The 23515-nt window shown below is 38.5% G+C and overlaps 2 protein-coding genes and 1 long non-coding RNA gene across 3 annotated transcripts; 1 reads left to right on the top strand and 2 right to left on the bottom strand.

Moving 5' to 3' along the window:
* Positions 1-3866: 3866 nt before the first annotated feature.
* Positions 3867-4844, top strand: LOC147504015 (uncharacterized). The gene has a single exon (XM_086605041.1). The coding sequence runs from the start codon at positions 3867-3869 to the stop codon at positions 4842-4844; it is 978 nt and encodes a 325-aa protein (XP_086461167.1).
* Positions 4845-6607: 1763 nt separating this feature from the next.
* On the bottom strand, positions 6608-10309 carry LOC147504016 (uncharacterized). The gene is made up of 3 exons (XR_015220326.1): positions 8577-10309; positions 7028-7096; positions 6608-6892 (listed from the first exon to the last, which is right to left on the bottom strand). It is a non-coding gene; the product is annotated as an uncharacterized LOC147504016 (long non-coding RNA).
* A 6967-nt stretch (positions 10310-17276) lies between these two features.
* On the bottom strand, positions 17277-18596 carry LOC147504017 (uncharacterized). The gene is made up of 3 exons (XM_086557123.1): positions 18439-18596; positions 18251-18335; positions 17277-18078 (listed from the first exon to the last, which is right to left on the bottom strand). Exons 1-3 carry the CDS (start codon positions 18448-18450, stop codon positions 17510-17512), a joined length of 666 nt encoding a protein of 221 aa, XP_086413249.1. The 5' UTR covers positions 18451-18596; the 3' UTR covers positions 17277-17509.
* Positions 18597-23515: the final 4919 nt, after the last annotated feature.

Below are 23515 nucleotides of genomic sequence, written 5' to 3' on the forward strand. Positions count from 1 at the left end.
GCGACATGCTTGGGTTGTTTGGACTAAATTTAATGAGAAGCTCAAATTGTTTGTTTGGTCACTTTGAAATCTCTGATTTACAACCAATGAAATTTCAAACACATATTATTTTAGACTCTTGTTTTATTTTATATGTAGGCTCATTAGTCGGAATCCGAGAACCGATCCTCTGCAAACTCGAATGACGTGGATGATGTTCACCCGATTTTAAGTGATACAACAAAAATATTTACTACGGAAGAGGAATGGAGTAGGCATTAATTTCATTTGTTTTGATTTTCTAAATGAAATTTTATTAATTAATATATAAATAGTTTTTTTTTCATGTGTTTAGGTCTTTCATACACATAGTGAGGCAATTGGTTGGGCAACCGCTAGAGAAAAACAAATTAATATGGTTGTGGTAATTGACAGGTCGGAGTATACTAAGAGAAACCGACTAGCAAAGTTGAATTTGGCTTGTGAGTGTTCGGGTGTGTATTGGTCATACAAGAAGGAAAGTGAAGGAAAGGCTAATAAGAGAAAATTAGGAATCAAGAAATCGAGATGTTCATTTAAGTTAAAATGTGTTTTTCAATGTGGCACTGTTGATAGTTGGAAAATAGAAGTTAGAAATGGTATTCATAACTATCTATTGGTGAAGACCCTTAAAAGACATGCATTTGCTACATACTCGTCTAACCGTTCTAGAGTTCGAGTACTTGTCAGAGATGAGTAAATGTGGAATAAAGCCTAAACAACAAATTTTGGATTCCATCAAGAATAGGTATCATGAAAACATATCTAGCATATCCCAAATCTATACTGTAAGGCAGAAGGTGAGGAGGTTCGATATGAACGGTCTCACGCGAATTGCAAAGATTGCGTGAAATGTTAGCGAAAAAACATTATTTGGAGGAGTTAAGAGATGATGAGAATACCGATGAGATAACAAGGTTGTTCTGGGCCCATCCAGAGGGTGTTAAGTTGGCTCGGACTTTTCCAACACTTTTCATGTTAGATGCCACCTACAAAACTAACAAGTATCGGTGGCCTCTCGTACAGTTTGTTAGGGTGGCTTCAACTTGGAAGTCTTTCGCCGTGTGTCAAGTGCTACTTCAATCCGAAAAAACATTCGACTATGAGTGGGCCTTGCGTCAGTTTAGTGGCATGCTTGGTGACAAAAGTCTATCCATGATCGTGTTTGACAGGGACTTGGCCCTGATGAGTGTCGTTGATAAAGTTTTTCCTAATGCACACAAACATCTATGTAGATGGCATATCACTACGTGTGTCCTTCCAAGATGTTATAATATTTTTCCAAGCATAGAACTTGTAGAAAAGGCCTAGTTCTTGTGAAATACTGCAGTAAAATCGAAGATAAAGGTTATTTTCAAGCGTAGATGGGACGTTTTGGAAAAATATTATAGGGTTGAGTACTCCAATTTGGTTAGTTATTTGTGAGAGACTTGATTTCCTCATATGCATCGATTCGTATGTTGTTGGAATGACCAATATATTCACTTTGGGAGTACAACTACCAATATAGTCGAAGGGTCTCATGCCCAGGTGAAACGTGTTCTAGGAAATTCAACCTGTCATAATTTTTTAACTATATTTAATTTGATCCACCCAATTCTAAAGATCTAGATGTCTGAGATTAGAGCTACCTTCGAGAAGAGTTTGATTGTAACTCAACACCACCATCGGATTTTGTTGTTTCGTGAACTTAGATGCCTCATCTCACGCAAATGTTTGGACTTGATTTCTGAAGAAATAGATATCCATGTAAAGTGTGTTAAAGATTGAGAGATAAGGTGTTAGTGTTATTTGCGTATGAGCCATGGATTGCCATGTGCTCATGATATAATTGAATTTGAAGAGCAAAAACAGTCCATTCCTTTGAATGTTATCGACCCGTTTTAGAAAACTTTGTCTGCTTCTCTCAATGTGTTAGTGGGTGTGGGTCCTGATTTTAGACTTTCGATAGATATGTTTATCAAAAGGTTTGCAGTGGTTTCTGAAGAAGAGTAGATGGTTATGGTTAGGAAGCTTATGGAGCTTGTCGCGCACACCAGAAAGTACATGGCTAGAACTGCCTCGTGAGAAAGCAAAAACCAAAGGTCGGACGAAAGGTAGCTGCAAAAAAAAGCTTCCAACTGGAGATGAGAACTCTTTAAAGTGAGATCCATCTCATTTTGAACATTCTCAATGTGACCATGAGGAGTGGGTCTCGTCACAACAATCGGAATGTACACCGAAGTTTAATTGTTCGCCCAAAACACCCACACCACGAAAAAAACCTACTCCAAAGACACAAGAAGTTAAGTCTTCTTCGAAACCACCTGGAGATGAGAACTCTTCAAAGTGAGATCAATCTCATTTTGAACATTCTCAACATCACCACGAGGAGTGGGTCTCATCACAATAATCTGAATGTACGCTGAAGTCCAACTGTTCACCCAAAACACCTATACCACAAAAAAAAAGCTACTCCGAAGACACTGGAATTGAAGTTAAGTCTTATTTGAAACCACCTTTACCACCAAAGATCGCTTCTCCAAGAAGACCTCAAACACCGAATAAGACTCCTTTGAAAGACCAAAATGTGAGAGATGGGGTAGACCTTGGCATCCTGAGGGGTCCGAAATATTACGGGTTAGATATTCCTAAAGAAATGTACAAATACATTGTTAGAGCTGATGACCCTGTTGGCGATGGTAACTATGGGTATAGAGCTATGTGCATTGCAATGAGAAGAAGTCAAAAGATTGGCCGCATATGAGAAAGGAGTTGTACCAAGAGCTTATTGACCACCTCTAGGTTGACGCAAATACGCTGAAAAGAACCTATGGGTATTATGCAAGGTAGATGTAGATCTGTCCGAGAACATCCCAGAACAAGTTTTTGTGGAAGCAAAAGACAACGAATTTTGGCAGACAATTGTAGTTCGCAAATTGCCCAAGTTTTACAATCACTGCAAAATTGTGGGGCATTTGGTGGGTGACTGCAAAAAGCTCAGGTCTTCCATAACACAGGATAAGAACAAAGGAGTGGTGATCGACAACACTCCCAAAGATGGTGGTAACAATATACAGAGAAAGAATAGGAAACAAAAACAAGGGGGGAAATGAACTGAAGTGCAAAATAAAAACAAGAACCAAGAGGCTGGCTCCTCAAGGGGAGCTGAGGCAGGCACAAGCACACCTCAAGTTGTTTACACAGTCATAGCAAGCAACAAGTTCCAAGTGTTATAGGAAACGGAGGAAGGGAACATTGAATTACAAGAGGTTGAGGCTGGAGAGGTTCAAGAGAATATACCAACAAAGGAACCAAGCCTAATAACATAGGAGGAAGTAATGAAAGATATAGAAAGAGAAGAAAGTCCTAGTATAGAAGATAGGCCTACTATGGCGGATAGGACTACATGTGCCCAAACTGTACAACATCAGGTTGCAAGTCATCACTTGGCAATCGAAATGGCTGAGAACCTTCTCCACGCAGATGAAATGGCTGAGAATCTTCTCCAAGCAGCTGAAACATAAAGTACAGAGAAAGAGGCTCAAAGACATGAGAATTTACAACAAGAAAATGGGACGGTGGAACACAGAAATAGGCAGTTGGAGGCATCACTCCCAGAGGAACAAGGGGCTGCTAATTCTGAGGCAGAGCAAGTCTTACAGCTGATGGAAAAACAAATACCACCAGATAAGGCACCTTTGAGTTTAGCAGAATCTATGGAGGAAGGGGAAATCCAAGAGACCTTGGGAAAGACCCCATACACCCCACAATGGAAGAAACAAGAATTATCTCCTCCACATACCAGGCACAGGTCTGGGAAGGAGACATAACTATTTTTTCATAATAATCTTAATAAGCACTTAATAATGAGGTGCATCTTTTGGAATGTACGCGGTCTCGCGAACCAGAAAAGAAGAGACAGGCTTTTCAAGCTTGTGCAAGACTATAGTCCGGATTGCATAACTCTTGCTAAGCCAAAAATTTGGACTAGAAACATAGATTTTGGAATTTTGAACTCTCTAGGATGCTCGGTTTCTATCATTTCTAATGAAACGGCAGATAGAAAGGCCAATATTTGGATTTTTTGGAAGAAAAACATTGCTCAGCCTACAGTTACAAGAAATTCTTCACAACAGATTACTATCAACTTTCAAGGGAATTTGATCACTTTTGTGCATGCCCAAAGTCTTTACCCTCAAAGGAAAATTCTATGGAATGAGCTGGAAACTCTGAACCCTCAGAATACATCTTGGGCTGTGATTGGGGACTTTAATGCCTATTTATCACCATCAGAGAAAAAGGGAGGTCGTTGTCCTTCTCAAGCAGCAATGGATGACTTTAGAAAAGCTTTGGATAGCAACCAGTTAGTAGATGCAGTTCACTCTGGAGTCACATACACTTGGTGGAACAAGCAATTGGGCATAAATAAAATCATTTGTAAATTGGATAGGTTGCTTATTAACCAAGAATGGCTATCTGTACATACAGGGTGGGCCTTTAAAGCCTTAAATCGGCTTACCTCTGACCACTCTCCTCTTATTGGTTGGAATCATAATATACCGAAGCCAAGAAATGCCCTGTTCAGATTCATGAAAATGTGGTGCTCTCACGAGAATTTCAAGGAGATGGTTAAGGAGAATTGGCAGGTTCCTATTGAAGGGAACCCATTCTTTATTCTGATACAAAAGCTCAAACGACTGAAGAAAGCTCTAAAGATATGGGACAAAGAAACTTTTGGTCATCTTCAGACCAACATCAAGGTGGAAACTCAACTACTAGAAAATCTCCAGACACAACTGGACACTGATTATGAAAATGAGGGGTTGGCACAACAAGTCAAATAGCAGGAGACTAAGCTGGACAACTTGCTCGATCAGGAGGCTACAATGTGGAAAGAAAAGTCAAGGAACAAATGGTACAAACATGGGGACAGATGTACTAGTTTCTTTTTCATTATGGCCATGATAAGAAGAAGCAAATCTTTGATCAAAGAATTGCAAGATGAGAACGAAAACTTGATGACAGAATAGAAGGACATCTCATAATTCATTGTGAAGCATTACATAGAAAAATTCAAGAGGGAAGAGCTTTACATGGATGAGGAGATAATCCAGAATGTACCAGAGATGATCACTGAAGAAGAGAATGCACAAATCACAAGTATGCCAACCAAAGAGGAAATCAGAAAAGCTGTATTCAATCTAGATTCCAACAGTTCACCTGGGCCGATGGATTCAATGGATTCTTTTACCACTTTTGCTGGGATATCATTGAATGGGAGGTAACAAATGCAGTCTTACATTTCTTTCAGATAAGTCGAATGCCAAAATGCTTTAATTCTAACTTCATGGTTCTTATCCCCAAAGACAAGAATGCAAATAAGTTGAACAGATTTAGGGCCATTTGTATGTCCAATTTCTGTTATAAGATTGTTACTAAAGTCCTTGCAGAGAGATTGAGTAGCATAGCCATGAGAGTCATCTTGGAGGAGCAAAGTGGATTATCCGGCACAGAAACTCTCATCAAAATATAGGACTAGCCCCTGAAATGATCAATGAGCTTAAGAACAAAAGACAAAAGACATGGAGGAAGCATCGCCATAAAGCTTGACATCTCTCAGGCTTTTGACACTCTCCACTGGGAATTCTTATAGAGAGTACTACAACAGTTTGGATTCAATGACAAGTGGATTAGCTGGATCAAGGGGGCAATCACTCATAACTTTCTCTCCATTATGTTCAATGGAGGTCCAGTTGGTTTATTTCAAGCTCATAGGGGTCTTAGGCAAGGTGACCCTCTATCACCTTTGCTTTTTGCCTTTGCGGAGGAATGCTTAAGCAGGAGCATTCACAAGCTGGAAAGGGAAAAAAAATGAAGAGGATGGTACATAATGCCACACACAGTAGCCCAACTCATTTAATATATGCGGATGCCATCTTCTTGTTGTGTAAGGCGGAAAGGAGGACTCTTACAAACCTAGTGGAAGTCCTAGATAGATACCAAGATATATCGGGGCAAAGAATCACACTACACTAGAAAAGGCCAAAAACGACAGCAATTGCCGTCCTAAATCGAGATTTATGACGGGAAATGGTGTCCTAGAGTTCGTCGCGAATAGCCCTGTCATTAATATTAACGACGGGAAAATGCGTGGTAAAGCGAATTAGAAATGCGACGGGTGTGCGACACTTAAAGCCATCGTTAATTATAGGACATTCAAAACCGTAGCAAATTTCCTTTTTTTGCTGCAACTACATATTTTCAAATCTAGAATGCACTGAACCGTCGTAAATGGAAGGTTCAAATATTTGTAACAGTTATATCCGTTACTAATAGTTTGTTGTTTTAAAAGAATAATTCTCTGGCATTTTTTTTTTGTTCAGGTGACCAGCACCTGTTCACTCAATAAGATATATCAAGCCAAATTCTTCTATCCATCCATTAACAATCTCTACCACTAGTCACAACACCATTTCCAACATTGCACAATCACAAATATAATATACCTTTTTATCAATAAGTGAAAAAAAATTCAAAAATAAATAGTGGGGATTTTCGCCACATCCAAACATATATAAAAACAAACCCCAAAACATACAAGTGTTGTAGCAAGAATACATTAAATAAGTTGTTGACATTGATCAAGGCCTATCAACACTTTAGCCAAAACAAATAATTAAACCTAGCACTAACCTCTAAATACTTCATAAATATCAACAACCAATGTCTCATTTATGAATACCAATTTGTTTTCTACTAGTCTTCAACACCAAGCTCCATCGCACAACATAACGCATAACTTCATTCACGCTAACACACATTTCATCTCGGTAAAATATTGAAGAAAACATGTGATCTACTCATTGAAAATCGGTCGATTCTTCATTTTCACCTTTAAAAAACAATAATGAAAATGCTGAATTATTCCAACACAAACAAGAAATTGAAGGACAAATGTGCCTCGACATAATGAAGTTCAAGACAAAGACAAAATCACAAGGGAATAAAAATCCTAGTACCGACTTACTTAGAACATTAGAAGGTTCAAAATAGCACCACGATCCAAGAATGGCATCATCATCCTCGATCCTCTCCTCTGTATTACATACAAAAGAAATATTAAGTTTCTAGAAAATCTAATGCATGCATTAGCCAAAATGAATTTAAAATAAACCACAATGGTATAGCGTTTCACGTATTGAGAAGAAGCATAACAAACCAAACTACTACTTTTAGGCATAATATAAGCAAACTAACGCTGTATTTCAACTTCCAAAACTTGGAGTCCCACTCAATTCTGTTGAAACTTATAAGGTTTATAATGATAAGTTCCAACTCCAGAAAACTAGAAAAATATCAAACAATTGCTTAAATTAGTCTGATACAACTCCTAGCTTGTTCTTCAAATTTTAGGCAGAAAATCAAAGACAACTGCCAAAAGTTGCAAACTTCAAATTCCAATACACTCTAAATTGAATAAACAATCAAACAACAAAAAATGGACCAAAGTACCAAAACTATAGCTAGCTACTTGCAACAAACAAAGAGTACGCAACAAATAGATCACCAAAGTACATAATTTGTTACCATCCTTGCATCGCATTGAAAGAACATGTCTAATACAGACCCTAGCACAGGTCCCTAGCTAGTGGCTTACCAAAAGCAACTCTCATCGAAGTTTGTTCTTGAAGTATGGGAAATATATAAAAATACAGCAAAGAATGTTCAACTAAAGGCTAAACAAAGTTAAATGAGTAAAATGACATACAAATGTATTTCTATTTAGCTAGACAACATTATTCAATAAGATGCCCAAGAAGTTGAGTTGAGACCCACTATCTCACCATACTCTCTCATGCGATTTGATATTAGCATACATATTTGAAGAAACCCTCCCTTGTAAGAACTTGATAGAATCCTTAAATGCGGATCTCTTGCCCTTGCGTATCTTAAAGTGTGTGGCGTGTATGCCAAAGTAGCACGAATATGTGGATGAAGAGTATCATCAAATTACTACTCTGATCTAAGTACATGTACCTCAAGGGGAAAGCAGCTCAATACTCAAGGTAGAGATAGTAGCTATTCAGACCAGGCTAGAAATATGTTTAAAGGTCGGATATCCGAGGGTTTAGGTAGTGTTAGATTCACTTAGGGCAATCCATATCATAGTGAGAAAGGTTATACCATGGCTGTGCTAGAACATTGTTTATCCTAGTTACAGAGATGACTGGAAAGAATTACTTATACCATGTCTATCGGGAGTACAATAAGGCCTTTTGACTATTTTCCATGTCAAAAGGATCATTGGGAAGACACATCATATAATATATTGTGGGAGATAGTCGTTCACAGTTTTGTCTTGTTTTGTATATACTTTCTTATATTCTTAACCTATCAAACTTCGATTATATCTATATGAGGTTTTAAGTTGGATTTCAAATCAATAAATATAAAGAAAAGATCTGAGAAGACACGAAATTAGCGAGACCCACGAGATCACTGATGTTAATGGGTACACAAACCTTAAATTAAAAGTGCTTACTAAAATAAAATCAGGTAGAGTGACTTGTACTTACCTAGACATCCTTCCACAAATCATCTTTTTTTAATTAATTCTGGAACATCTACCCAGTCCTTGTACAAATAGGTGAGCAGTGTGTCCTAGCCACCTTCCCGACTATTGTGGCATACTTGCTCGATATTGTCTAGTATCTTGTCCATCATCAGTGAACTCCACTTGGAATTTTGGACCTTCTATCATCACTTAATAACATAATGGAGTTGAGCAACAACCTTTACCAAATCATCATCTAGTTCTAAAGTTAAATCTAATAAACAAAGAATAAATAAAGTTAAACTTGAGCTGGACAAAAAAGATTTTACACTCATCAAGTCACCTTAAAAATCATATATAAACACATCCCAACAAAAGCCCATTTTACTACCAAAGTTTGAAATACCCCCACTAACACTCATTATTCAAAACAAAACAGAACTTTTGTAAGTCTCTTAGTTATTTAGTCGTCTGTTTCATATAATAGAACTTCTAGATAAGATTTTCAGCAAACAACTTTTGTGCATACACAACAAAACAGAGTGAAACTATAACCAATGTTTGGACAACTCGTAATAATATATTGTAAGTATCTAACTCAATGACTACAAGAGCTAAAACAAGTACTTGAATGAATGTAAGTGAAAAAAAACGAACTAAGACGAGTAGCTTACCTTTAGGCGAGTGAAAAGACTATATACAAACCTTAGACACTTGTGTAGGCTAGACCGCAAACAAATGCACCATTGCTAAACAAGCATCCAAGTCTCTAAGCGCATCAATAAAACCTGGGTACATAAACTAACAAAATTAACACCAAAATTAAAATCCCTAAACCAACCCCAATCCAGTGCATTGAAACTAGTTTTCTGCAGTAAAAAAACTCTGACGACCTAAGTTGCCGAAACCATAACTTTCTCCCCACACATCCAAATGAGTTGGGGCTTTCTGCGTTGAACAAAGGACTCATTCAACTTTCATTCAGAGTTGGATTCAATTAAAAATATCAAACGTTCAATTTTATATGTAATATCAAAGTAGGAGGCAGAAGCACAAAATTTCCAATTCATCCTTAACACTTTGCACTCAATTTAAATTCAACAACCACACCACATTCAATCTAATCTTAAACATGTTCAAATAACATTAAAACAGAGTTAAAAGACAATTACTCACCTTAGGAATGAACCCCAACAGTAGTAGATAACGCTTCCATCACTAGCTACGACCTATTTTGAAATCATATAACCAGAGAATTTGACCCAAGTCCTAAGTTTCTACGATTGATATTCACACACCAAAATTTAAATACTGAGTTACAAATTGAGATTAGCACGGACAACAACAATAAATCCAAGAAACCATAGACAATTCTATAGAATTTTTAATCAAAAGTCTCGATATTTTACTGCGACAAATAACCCCTCTCAATCTTTCGAACCAATCAATTTCATCAAATAAGTAAGATTTCAAGTTTAACTAATAAGATTGGATGAATTCAATAGGAAAAATATAAATATGATGTAAAACTTGAAATAGATTCAGCGGAACCTAGACGAACTAGTGATGTTCAGTTCTTTGTATCCTCCCCTCCTCATTTTCTCTCGAGAGAAATTCCAATGTAAAAAAGATATAACATGCCATAAACTGATGAGGAGAATGCCCAACCCCTTTCTCATTATTTTCCTGCATGCCATTGTTTGTCTTAATTACTAACTAAAGGTGTTGTCCTTGAAACATTAATAATTCATTTCAGGTAAGGTGACCGGGCGCATCCATGCTTGTTGTTGGCTACTTGCCTCCCCCTCTTAAAATTAGATGATAAGCTTCCTTTTATTCCAGGAGGTGTACCCCACGCCTATCCTACATAAGTTAGATAGAGATAGACTTACATATATTCTCTAGACCAGCTCATGCTTTAACTAATGAAGTGTCTAGTTAACTTAATAATCAACGACGCTTATTTTACATACCTTGTTTGCTCCTCTTCATCCCACATGCACATATACACCATCCCACTTATAAGCTAGTTAGTCAATTATAAAAAAAAAAACATATATTTTAATACAAAACATTTGGGAAATAATACAAAATCAAGCAAATGAATAAAATATACTCCGGTTACCGTACCTTGTAACCGAGACTAATTTAATATCAATACAAAATAATTTCCGACTATCGTTGACGAAATAAATCTACACAAAATTTTCTTTATTAGCACTAAAATGGTACGTAAAATTATTAGAATACCCTTCAGTGAAATTCCAAGTCATTACATTGGCGCCAACCCAACAACTCGATTAGATAATATCAAAATTGGCACAACACGTTCACAGAACTCATTAACACAAAAAAGTAAGTTACCTTTTTAGTATTAACACTTGACCTCCAAATCAAACAAACCATGTAACTTAAGGAAACTCAATGCGACAAATCAATTTACAGTTACAAAAATGTGGGGTATTACAATATTGTACTTGCATCTATTAAAAATATCTTAAACAGCCGAGCTTAAACATTGTGAAGCTGAACTTGGTCGACTTGAATACCAACTCTAGTGTTATAGAATGAGTAGAGACTAAGTTCTAATTGTCACTTAGTGACACAGACACCTAGGAAGAAATATATACGATCTCCTCTGGTGAGCAATTTTTATTGAAGCTTGTGTTTTAATATGTTTTATGTGTGTGTGTGACATTGGTAGCATTTAACTTTTGGTGGGGCTATCAGTTGTACCTTACGAAATACTCTGAGTACTTGCATCTCAAACAACATGTTGCTCCAACTTAATCTTCTGCTTTGTGTTTTTTTTTTTGCTGAAATCTTCTTCTGCTTTGTTGGACTGCAACAACTTCCAATCCCTCATGCGGGCGCGTGAGTAGCAGATTATTTGTCGACGAGGCAACACATCAAGTCCAAGATCCGGTTTATGGTCGTGTAAAGATTATAGACCGATTCTGACAGCCAGATAACCATGCTACAACATGAACTAGCAAAAACACAAGGTGAAATTGATTTTTGACTACCCATCTAATGAATCCCATGTCCATCCCCATATAAATCACACTAAAGCTAAAAAAAAATGAAGTAAAAATCATATAAACGAAGATTTTAATAAAAGGGTCTCATAAAACACTTCTAAATCATCATAAAACCATCAAAGATCAATGCTTGGTACATTAAAAACATTGTCAACATTGTATTCCCCTCCCATCCCCACCCTAATCACCCACAAAATCAACTTTGAAGTTTCTGTCCATGCCCATACGATAGTGGCCAACCAGTTCCAAGACTTTGGGTAAAACTCCATCGGATTTAACCGATGGGGAGGTTGTTGTCAAGGTGCAATGAACATTATATTCGATGTCACTTTACCAACACCAATTAATTAAGTTCTATAAATTATAGCAAAACAACAATGGAAAAAAAAAACAACAAAACAATTACGGCAAAATCTTTTTAAACAAGCTTTTACTGAGAAACCCAAAGAGGGCTTCCCGGGTCTTTTTAGCATTAATGGTACCATAAATGTCTACGCTGAATTGGTTCATATAACTGTCACTCATTTTAGTCATATAATCAAACACTGGGAAACAGTGAATCAATTGTTAAAACTTATAAACATGAAAGGGTTTTCAAGCAATTGATTGACTATGATGTACCAGCACAATTTCAGAGATTCCATGCCAAACCCGACATAACTAAACCCAACAAGAAAATCATTTTCTCAGCAAGTCTCTCAAACCCATAGTTGGCAAACCCTAACCCCCAAATCCGACATCAAAATGATTACTGAAAAACCAAGCAAAGAGTTGTAAAAGGAAAAATGAGAAACCCATACCTTGGAGTCTCGAGGGTAAGCAGACACAGCCCACTCACACAAGTGATGGAGGAGAGAGGAAGAGAATAAATGAAAATTAGGACTGGTGGAGCAGATTTGTGTTGAGTACTTCCGTTGACGTATTAAGGGGCCGATCCTTTTTTCAGTAAGACTAAGGTTTGTGGAGGGGAGGAAGAAGGCGAGTTCCCACTTTAAAGAAAAGAAAAAAAATTGTTTGAGAAAAGTGTGCGATGGCTAAAGAGGGGGTTTTCTTCGTAGCGACGGTATCGTCTAGCAAAATTTGAGACTAAATTGTCCATCCTATATTAAGGACAAGGAAAAACGTCCTCAATATTTCAAAGATAAACAACACGACGGGCTTTTCTCAATTGGGACTAAGAAGCCCATCCTAAATTGAAGACGACCAAATCCGTCTAAAGACCCCGTCCTTTTTTTACAATTCTGGTGTAGTGTCAATAGGGAAAAATGTAAAATATTTCTAAGCAAGATGCACCGACAAAGAAAAACATAGATAGAGGGCCTACTGGAAATCAAAGAAGGTGAACTGCCGGAAAAGTATCTGGGAGTGCCTCTATTCCAAGGAAGAGTCATGAAAGCTATGCTTACTCCACTTTTGGATAAGATAAGAACTCGAATCTCTAGCTGGATTGGCAAGAGTTTATCCTTTCAAGGGAGAATTCTTTTGGTGAAGCATGTTTTGAACAGTATCCCGGTACATAACATGGCCATTTATAGATGGCCCTTGGCGGTAAGAAAGGAGTGTGAACAAATTATCATAAACTTCCTCTGGACTGGAAAATCTACCGACAGAAAGATGATTACGGTTGCATGGGATAAAGTATGCAAACCGAGGTGTGAGGGAGGGCTAGGGCTCAAGAAATTCAAAGACATCAACAGGTCCATGCTGATGAAATTAGCTTAATTAGGGCATCCTCACAGAAGATTGTATATGGGCTAAATACATGAGAGGGAAGTACTTCAACAAGGCTGGTGAAATCATGAAGAAATACTCTCTGCTCTGGAGTGGGATGAAAGAAGTACTAAAAATCATAGAGGATCACTTCACATGGGTCGTGGGCAATGGCAAGAGCATACATCTATGGAAGGATAGGTGGGCTGGAGAGAAAAGTGTGAGTGAGTTGCTGATGACTAGCAATCCCCTCTGGAAGCCATTAAAAAAATACTTTGAGCTTGTACATCAATCCAAATGGGTGGAATTTCTCCCCCACTATGACTCAAATTCTCACTCGAGTTGGTATTGAGGTCCTTGTTAGCAATTCGCCGAATTATTCGTGAATAATTCGCGAATCGAATTTTTGAAGGGCAAAACGTATAATACTTCCGAATGTTTGAAAGATTCGCAATAATTCATGATTTTTTGCCTTGAAACGAATAATATGAGTTTTTTCCGAATTTTTGGCTAATTTTTCAAAAATTCGCTAAAAAAAAAAAAAAAAAAATTAATGAAAATTCGGTTGCGTTTTTGTTATTTTTTATGTACTTAAATGTCATCACTCTTACTGTCCCTCATTCTTACATTTTTAGTGATAAATTAATCCAAAAGCTTTGCTTTTATACTTTTTGGGCAATATTTAAATTGTTGTGTCATGGCGTGTGTGTGTGTATTTTGAAATTTGAACGGTAATTTCAATCCAAAAACAAATAAATGAAGGGTACCTATGTGGCCAATTCACTGTTAGAATAGCATGCGAAGCCATCAGAGAAAAAAAGAACTCACTGCCATGGCACAAATTCCTCTGGACTGCCCAAATACATCCAAGAACAACTGCATTGGGGTGGAAGACTCTACAAAAAGGCATCTACTATGATGGAAGCCTAATAGTTCGAGGGTTCAAACTGGCATCCATGTGTTGTATGTGTAAAAATAGCTCGGAAACTTTTACTCACCTATTCTTTATTTGTCCACTCTCTAGAAGGTTGTGGGAACTGATTACAGGCTGGTTTTGCGAAATAAAAAGCATCGATCAAGTTTCAGATATGATGGGAGCATTTAAGGAGAGAAGCCCTTTAATCAAGGATATATGGAAAGCATGCGCAGTCACTGCGATGGTAAGCATCTGGAAATTTTGCAACAAAATGGTGTATGATGAAATCAAAAGTGGGAGATTTCACAACATGGTGCCTTGTATTTCAAGGGCAGCGAAGTATGCATATGAGCAGTCCAAGGGGAATATGGACAACACAACCAAGGACCTCACTACTTTGCACAATTTTCAGCTACAAACAAGAAAAAGGAGTGCCCCTCGAATGTTGGAGTGCTATTGGTACCTTCCTCCTTCAGGGTACATAAAAGTGAACACTGATGGTGCGTCAAGGGGGAACCCGGGCAATGCTGGATGGGCAACAGTGTATCGAGATTATAATGGTACTGTCATTGGTACATATATTGGAGGATTGGGAGTGACAACGAATTATGAAGCAGAATCTACTGCCATAGTGGAAGGTATAACGAAAGCTATCGAGCAAGGTTGGCTACACATATGGGTGGACACAGATTCTGCGGCAGCGGCTAAGGCCTTTCAAACTGACAATGTTTTGTGGAAAGTACGAGCAACATGGAATAGAATTAAACTCAGCAACATTGATGTGAGAATTACAAGCTCTTGGTGCGAAGTTAACTTTGTTGTTGATCATTGCGCAAACAAAGGAATAAGTCTTAACAGGGGATGTAAACAATGGTGGAATGGAAAGCTACAATTTCTGAACCGGATAGAGAACCCAGAGTTAACCTACTATAGGTTTCTCAATTAGTTAGAAAAGGGGTGTGGTCTCCCACAGCCCAGGAAACAATGTAAACTTTTTCTTTTTGCTACTTTTGTATCATTTTTATTTTAATACAAAATCACTCTTTAGCTAAAAAAAAAAAAAAAAAAAAAAAAAATATATATATATATATATATATATATATATATATATATATATATATATATATATATATATATATCATCTCCTTCTATATTGTACTTTGTACAATCAAAGTGAAGTTGTTTTTGTGAAGAAAACAAATCTACATGAAGAAAGTTACACACCCATTAAAAGAAATGAGAGCAAGAGCTCAACCAGGTCATTACTTTGTAACGACTTCATGTAGAAGAGGAAATGGCAGTCCTACAACTATAAAAGGGAAATAGGAATTATGATTGGTTTGATTCGAGTTTGGCAAAAAGACTCAATATGTAGGCAACTCTTCTCCAAAGAAAGAATGCAACTACTTTCTCATTATTACAACCTTAATCTATAAATAAAGTATTACTCTTTTACACATGGCACGGTTCAGATACTTGTAGATGTGTTGAGAGAAAAAATGGTGAATGGCCCTTCATAAAGACGAAATAAACATGAAAAGGATGTCTTGCCAAATTAGACAACCATTAACTCCGTTCAGGTGTCACCATCTTTTATTCTCTTTTGTGTTATATTATTACAAGTTCTTCGTGGAGATACTTTCTTATTAAGCTAAGCTAAGATCAAACGGATCAATCTTGTAATTATGATGATAAAGTTTTCCTACACCAATTTGATTATTATTACACTCATCTAAAACGTTTTGGTACGGTGTAAATATACACTCCTTAAAAAAGATTCCGTAACAGCCGTAAAGTCGATCTCCATTGAAAACACAGGCCATGCACGCAATCAATACATATCAGTAGTCGTACTATTTAGTCTCTCGCCCATTTATCTAGTCTCTAGGACGGTAGGACCAGATAATTTGTATCAAAAACTTTTGCTGTGGTACCTGATGTAACAGCAATAGAGGTGGGGGTGACTTCCGATCTGATCGGATTACCTCTTTTGGAATTTTCCAATTTTTTTTCGGATTCAAAATATATTTTCAATTTCAAAATAATTCGGAAATTTCGGAATACATGGTAAATTTTTAAAAATCTCTTTACTTTCAATTATTGTTGGAATATCATACGCCAATGTTCATTTTAGGGAGAGAAAACCATGTCCACAACACCAATGTATCAACAGCAATACACACTTGTTTACTGAAAAAATCCATTTTCATTCAAACAAGTTATCCAAGAAAAAAATGAGAAAAAGAACCTGCAGCCACCAACTACCAACAGCAATACACACTTGTTTACTGAGAAAATCCATTTTCATTCAAACAAGTTATCTAAGAAAAAAATGAGAAAAAGAACCTGCAGTCACCAACTGCAAGCATTACATTCTGTTAAGGTCTGGATAGTTGTAATGTTTCAATCTTTTTTCGTGTATGGAAATTGAAGCGTGGAGTGTCTGCATGAATAATGGATTATGGTCTTGGACTCTAAGTAGCTTTACATAACATTCTATCTATTGAAATTTGGCTTTTGAATTGGTCTGGAAGTCATTGTATGACTCAATGACATTTTTTTTTTCATATCATTGTTGTTAAGGCAGACGGTGTAATGACAGTGGAGTGGTCCAATTCAAGTGGGGAAGTAGCGGCTAGGTTATGTTTTTGTTTTGTTTTTGGAAGTAAAAAACTAGAAAATAAATGAACGGTCGAGATCTGGTTGAGATCTAATCAAGTGTATAGTGAGAGAAGTACATATTTTCGAAATAAATTGACAAAAATATCGGAAATTTTGGATCGGCTATATATCGAAACTTTCGGATCGGATATCGGATCAGATCGGTTTTTAGAGTTATATCCGAATCCGATCTATTTTTTTTCGAAATTTTTGGAAATCGGAAAATTGGCTCATGAAAACTACACCCAGAACCAGACCAATTTTGAGTCGGATTTCAAAAAAATTGAGAATTCGGCAAAAAGAAACAACCCTAAACAGCAACAACCTCAAGTAAGATTAATTATTATAAGTATGCCAATCACCAAGTTTACGATAAGTTCTTTCACAACAAAGAAAAATAAGTATAATTGTGATTATGTATGAAACTTTCAGTAACTTCATAATAACATTGTCTCAATTACAATATTGCTTATATTTTTCTTTTGATAAAGACAATATTGCTTATTTCATTGAGTCTCAATTAGACCTCTTATTCCAAACTTTAGCTCAATTTGGGCAAATAGCCACCACCGCCCCTACCAAAAAGGACAAAGCAGCTTTAGAACATTATTAGGCTACATCCAGTAATTACATGATAGTGCAGGTTGGGTTTTTTTCACTGAAATAATCTGAACCATCATTATTGTACCCATTGACCCTATTATTTCCTCCATAGTTATCATAGCACGGCTGTCTTCCATAAGCATGTCCATAACCATCATAAACTGGACCTCCAACATAACCCTCATAACATGGTACTGAATATGCACCATATGGTTGGACCCATGGTGGATATGCAAGGACCGGACCCGGTTCCACCAATTTCATCGGTGGCCCTGGTTCAGATGGTTTGGCTGCCGGTGCAGCTTGTTTTGGTGGATCTGATTTGGCTTCTTCTGCTTTTTTCGGCTTCTCGGCGGCCTTTATTTCCTGTGGCTTGTCGGATTTTGCATCGGCTTGCTTTGGTTTGTCGGGTTTCGCATCGGCTTGTTTTGGCTTTGGTTTCTCTTCTTCCTTCTTGGCATTTTGTTTGATCTCTATACCTTTTATTACTTTACCTCCATTGCTGTTGAGCTTCTTTGAGAATGTTTGCGGGTCGAAATGACCAGTTATTGTAATCGTACCGTGCTTCTTATCAATTGTTTGGCTATAGATTTCTCTTGTTCCAAAAACAGACCACCAAATATCATTCTAAGTACCATTTCTTCTTTAATTCTACTTTTTATATACACAACCAGAAACACTTTAAGAAAAAAAGATTATGAATATGATACAAAGAATAACTAAAAATATTCAACACTTATGAAAATGACATAAAAAACAACTCACCATAGTGATATTGACAAAGAGTTTTCCTCATCTTATTGTAACATTTGGTGCAGTTAAGATCCACTTTCAACACCAATGTTGATATCTATATATTCAACAAAAAATAGAGAAAATGGATCAAACCACAGTACCGTACTACAACTGAAATGAACTTTGAAACAAACAAAATAAAGTAAAGTTTCAAGAACCTTTTCTGCCATTGTTGGACACTAAAAAACTTGCAAATGATCAAGATAAGAACTCAAAATATGAGAAAGATTGGAGTTATTAATATGAGTGGCCAGCGGGTGGAGAAAGTGAAAGGGCAAAAAGAAAAAAATGATAAATCAAGCAAGATCGTAAGCATTATTATATCGTGCCAAAATTAATATTGTAAGCCAACGTTGGAAAGTCTATACTGCATCTAACCAAATGATGCCACGTGTCTTTAACGGTGATTATTGTGATATAGTCTGTCTGTAATATTCTTCCAATTCCATTTCTGGTACCAGATACAACGGAGCATGAGTAACATAGCGTATACTTGCCGACAAAATGTACAAGCTTTCACGTGAAAGTTTGTTCAAAACTCTATTTACTCGATTCTTAATATATGGTCTCCATCGTCATCTTCAATCATCATTAAAGTTTGATCTATTATTATTGATTTTTTTTCCGGTAATTTATCTCTTATTGAAAATGAAACATTGGCATTTGGCAACGATATGATGTAAACCCACGTTGTACAACAATTATTTATTTTAATTGACTAAATTAGTTATAGTTATATATACAGCTTATATTGCATTATTGCCTATCAGTCTAAAAGAAAAATTGATTGAAAGTGGTATTTGAACAACTTCTTTTTTCACAATCACCTATTCACCTATAACCCAATCATACATTCTCGAGTAAATATGAATTGGTATAAAGTTCGAATTTTGTTACTATTGTTCCTATCCCATCCTATCCCAAAACAACCACACCGGAAAGGCTGAAACTGCTACATTTGTTTTTTTTTTTACTATGGTTCTGTGAAGGAGTAGTATTCACATCCAATGAATACCATACATGTGTCCAGCATATAAAGAACTAACAACCAACCTCGTATTCTCGTCCTCAGAGCTCGCTTCATAGTGACTCGACTAAGGCAAGCAACCTATTTAACTCATACCCAGAGTAACGTCACCACCAACCGATCTCCCATACTCGACCTGCAAGCTCGCTTCAAACTGACTCGAGTCGAGTAGACAATCTCACCATGAAGTGACCTCACTAGCGCTCATTCCTCGCGTCCTCAATAACGTAAGCCTTTATTGCAACCCTCAAGACCAAAGCTTTAGGCACGCAACTCATTGATTTTTCATAACTCACATTCATGGCTCATAAGTGACCTGAAGACCTGGATTTGATCTGAAGTGGGAGAGTAAGAGGCGCGAGCATCTTGCATATATAAAGAGGCTGAGGAACTACGTTTGACCTGATTCAAGTCCCCCCCTCCCAGAGAGATAACTTGATACGTAGACAGTTCGTCCATACGAACTCGGTCAAACCTAATCAACCATTCCATCTCCTCCAAATTACCTACACCTTTAAGGTTAGACGAAATATAACATTTACATTGGCGCAGTCTGTGGATCGAATTTCTTGAAAATTCATCTACTCAAAATTTACATTACTTCCAACCATCTTCTTATAATTGCAAATTTTCAAGCCCACGAAGCATGGAAAGCCTCCAAGATCAATTGAAGACTATGGCTACCCAGGTGGAAGCCATGAACGGTAGCATCATCCAGCTCCGACAGGAAAACACCGCTCTCAAAACCCAGGTCGAGTCCCAGAGACTAAATGGGGTTACCGCTAAGGACGGGATCAATGAGGTCAACCAACAGATCAACAACCTCTCCCAGCGGATCGAACAGAGCACTGGGAAGAAGGACGCCACTCAGGTCGTCCATAAGATGCTGAAGACGTACTGGGCATCACCTTTCACACTAGAGGTACTCAATAAAGCCTCTCCCTAGGATTTCATTCATCCTCGGTTCGCAATGTACAACGGCAGCACGTGCCCGGGTCAGCACGTGGCTCGCTATATTCATAGCCTTACACTCAACAATGCGCAGGAGTTCAACCACCTACAATACCGCTTGTTCCCAGCAAGTTTAAAGGATGGAGCTCTCGACTAGTTCTACTCACTCGGACCAAACTCAATCGACAGCTTCGAAAAGCTCACCAACCAGTTCGCCAGCCAGTACGTCCACAACAGACGTAAGACAGCCGACCTCAATTCACTCTTCCAATTGTCTCAAAAGAGTGACGAACCAATTCACACCTTCTTGGGACGTTTCAATACAGAGCTACTGTTCATGGAGAGCGGCCTCAAGGAGTCGTTCGCCACAGTGGCCTTCTCCAATGCGATCGGGAAAAACACTAATCTATCCAGGTCGCTCATGAAAGAGCACCCTGAAACACTGGCCGAATTGTACGCACGTATGGAGAAGTACATCAAGCTTGCGGAAGGCATCGAAAAAGAATAGCTGAAGGCAGCAGGCGAGGCCGCTACGATCTCAGATAATGCCTCATCTTCCAACAAGCGACCCAAGCAACAGGGTCAGCAGACTAGCAACCGAAACTAAACCAAAAGTGAGTTCGCAGTGCTTACAAGATCTCCAAGTTACATACTAGAGAAAATAAAAAATATGGCCTATTACCGACTTGAGGTAAAACGGCAAGAGGACACACCAGGAAAGTCGTACTGCGCTTTCCATAAAGTAAAGTGCCATGAGACCAACGAATGCCGGGGGCTCAAGTACTACCTTCAAGACCTCATCGAGGCAGGACATATCAAACATTATACTGATATACCCGATGGCGATCTGCGTCACAAACTCATGGCTCGCAGAGAGCGAAGCCGAACTCCACTGCGCCCAAGCAAAAGAGCTCGTTCTCATGCTAGAGGATGCTCAAACGAGCGATCACGTCACGAGCGACGCCAGCATTCCTCTGACAGAGACACCAACAGAACCATCAACATAATCACCTTCCAAGACGACTCGGTCACGTCCTCCAGAGAGAAAAGTGGATGAGTAGGTGTCTTCCACGAAGTCTACCAATTCTCCTCACAAGCGGCACCCATCCCACGCACAAATGGCCGCAGCTCAGGAGACATCCCCTTTACTGAAGTCGACCTCAACAAAGTGTACCTCCCACATAATGATGCCTTGGTAGTCCATGTCAAAATCAGCGACTGGATTGTTAAACGCGTCCTGATCGATCTAGGTAGTTCGTGCGATATCCTATTCTATCGAACTCTGAAGGAGATGAACTTGCCCAAATCAGTTATGGTCGATCCAATAGCCCCCCTCTATGGCTTTAACGGATCATGAGCTAATCTAATAGGTGACATCATTCTACCTGTCTCGGTGGGATCACATGAAGACAAGGTCAGCATCAACAAACGCTTCAGCGTTCTGGATGTCAACTTGTCCTATACTGCTATACTAGGTCGTCGTTGGATCCACAAGATGTAAGCCCATCAACACTTCATCAAGTGTTGCGTTTCCCCTGCCCCAGAGGCATGATGGAGCTCCGCAGCAACCAACTCGACGCTCACAACTGTAATCAGATCCACTCAGTTAGCAAGCCCGCTGGGGCTTCACTCAAAAACAAAGGCGAGATCACCAAAACCAACCTGGTAGAAGACTTCATCTCTGAGGTCAAGACCTTGACCAATACCCCCCGCAGCGAGCTCATTAAAGAGAACAGTGGGGGCTCGGTCAAAAACGTCCCCCCAGAAGTCCAGACCCCAGAGGTCGCCCCACCCTTTCCAGTGAAAGAGACACCTCAAGGGACCAAGACTCCAGAGGTCGCTCAACCCACTGAAACGGCTACTCAGACCGAGATGAAGGAAAAAGTCAACCTAGGAACTGAGGACGACCCCAAGTTCGTTTATGTAGGAGTTAACCTTGATTCTACTTTCAAGGCACAACTTGTAAGCTTTTTATCATTAAATAAAGATGTTTTTGGTTGGTCGTATATCGATGTGCCTGGAATTGATCCCAATATTGCATGTCATAAGTTAAATGTTAACCCTAATGCTAAGCCAGTTCGCCAACGACCTAGGAAACTATCTCTTAGGTTCAAAAAAGCAATACACGACAAGATCGACAATCTCAAAAAAGTAGGCTTCATTAGAGAGGTGGAATACCCCGAATGGATTGCTAACATAGTAACAGTGCCAAAAAAAGAACGGCACAGTTCACGTGTCGACTTCACCAATGCCAACCAAAAAACCCTTAAAGATGGTTTCTCCTTACCAAGAATTGACCAACTCGTGGACCAAACCGCTGGCCACGAACTCATGTCATTCATGGATGCCTACAGTGGCTACAACCAGATCCCACTCGCAGAAGAAAACCAAGAGAAAACATCGTTCGTAACAGAACAGGCCATCTACTGTTACAACGTACTCCCGTTCGGCCTAAAAAATGCTGGAGCGACCTACCAACGATTGGTCACCGAAATGTTCCAGGACATGTTAGGAGACACCATGGAGGTTTACATAGACGACATGGTTGTAAAAAGTAAGAAATCTGGAGATCATTTAGATCATCTCGAACAAGTGTTCTCCAGACTCAAGCGAACTCAGATGAAGCTCAACCCAGAGAAATGCATCTTCGATGTGTCCTCCGGGAAATTTCTGGGGTATCAAGTATCTCAACGAGGGATAGAAGCGAACCCGGACCAGATTCGAGCGTTCTTGGATATGCCCGACCCAAAAACAAAGCAACAAATATAGAAATTGTTAGGAATGGTGGACGCCCTCAACCGATTCATATCGAGAGCATCAGACAAGTGCCGACCTTTCCTACAAATCCTCAAGAAAGGTGAACAATTCTCATGGAATGACCAATGCCACCAAGCGTTCTCTACTCTCAAGGACTATTTGACAACACCACACCTGTGATGGCAAAACCGATTGATGGTGAATTTGCGGGCAAGCATCTAGTCAAGTTTCGACTTTGCTTTATCGGTTCAGTTCTCTTCAAAGAGGAACAGAACACAGAGAAACCAATCTACTTCACTAGCAAGACATTGTTGCCAACAGAAAAGAACTACTCCCATATTGAAAAGGCAGTACTGGCACTACTTTATTCAGCAAGAAACTTCAGGCCTTACTTCCAAGCGCACCCAATCAAAGTGCTCGCCGACCTGCCACTAAAGAAAATACTTCTTAAAGTCAACAAGACGACTCGCATGGCAGTATGGGTAGAAGAACTCGGTGAA

The sequence above is a fragment of the Coptis chinensis genome, chromosome 4, assembly GCF_015680905.1.
Source record: "Coptis chinensis isolate HL-2020 chromosome 4, ASM1568090v1, whole genome shotgun sequence".
Classification (NCBI taxonomy): domain Eukaryota; kingdom Viridiplantae; phylum Streptophyta; class Magnoliopsida; order Ranunculales; family Ranunculaceae; genus Coptis; species Coptis chinensis.

Excerpts from the sequence above, each read along its gene's own strand:
- LOC147504017 (XM_086557123.1), bottom strand. Across the intron at positions 18,079-18,250 it reads TCTTTGTCAATATCACTATG|AAATCTATAGCCAAACAATT; the intron begins GTGAGTTGTTTT and ends TTGGAACAAGAG.
- LOC147504015 (XM_086605041.1), top strand. The coding sequence starts at position 3,867 with ATGAGGTGCATCTTTTGGAATGTACGCGGTCTCGCGAACCAGAAAAGA.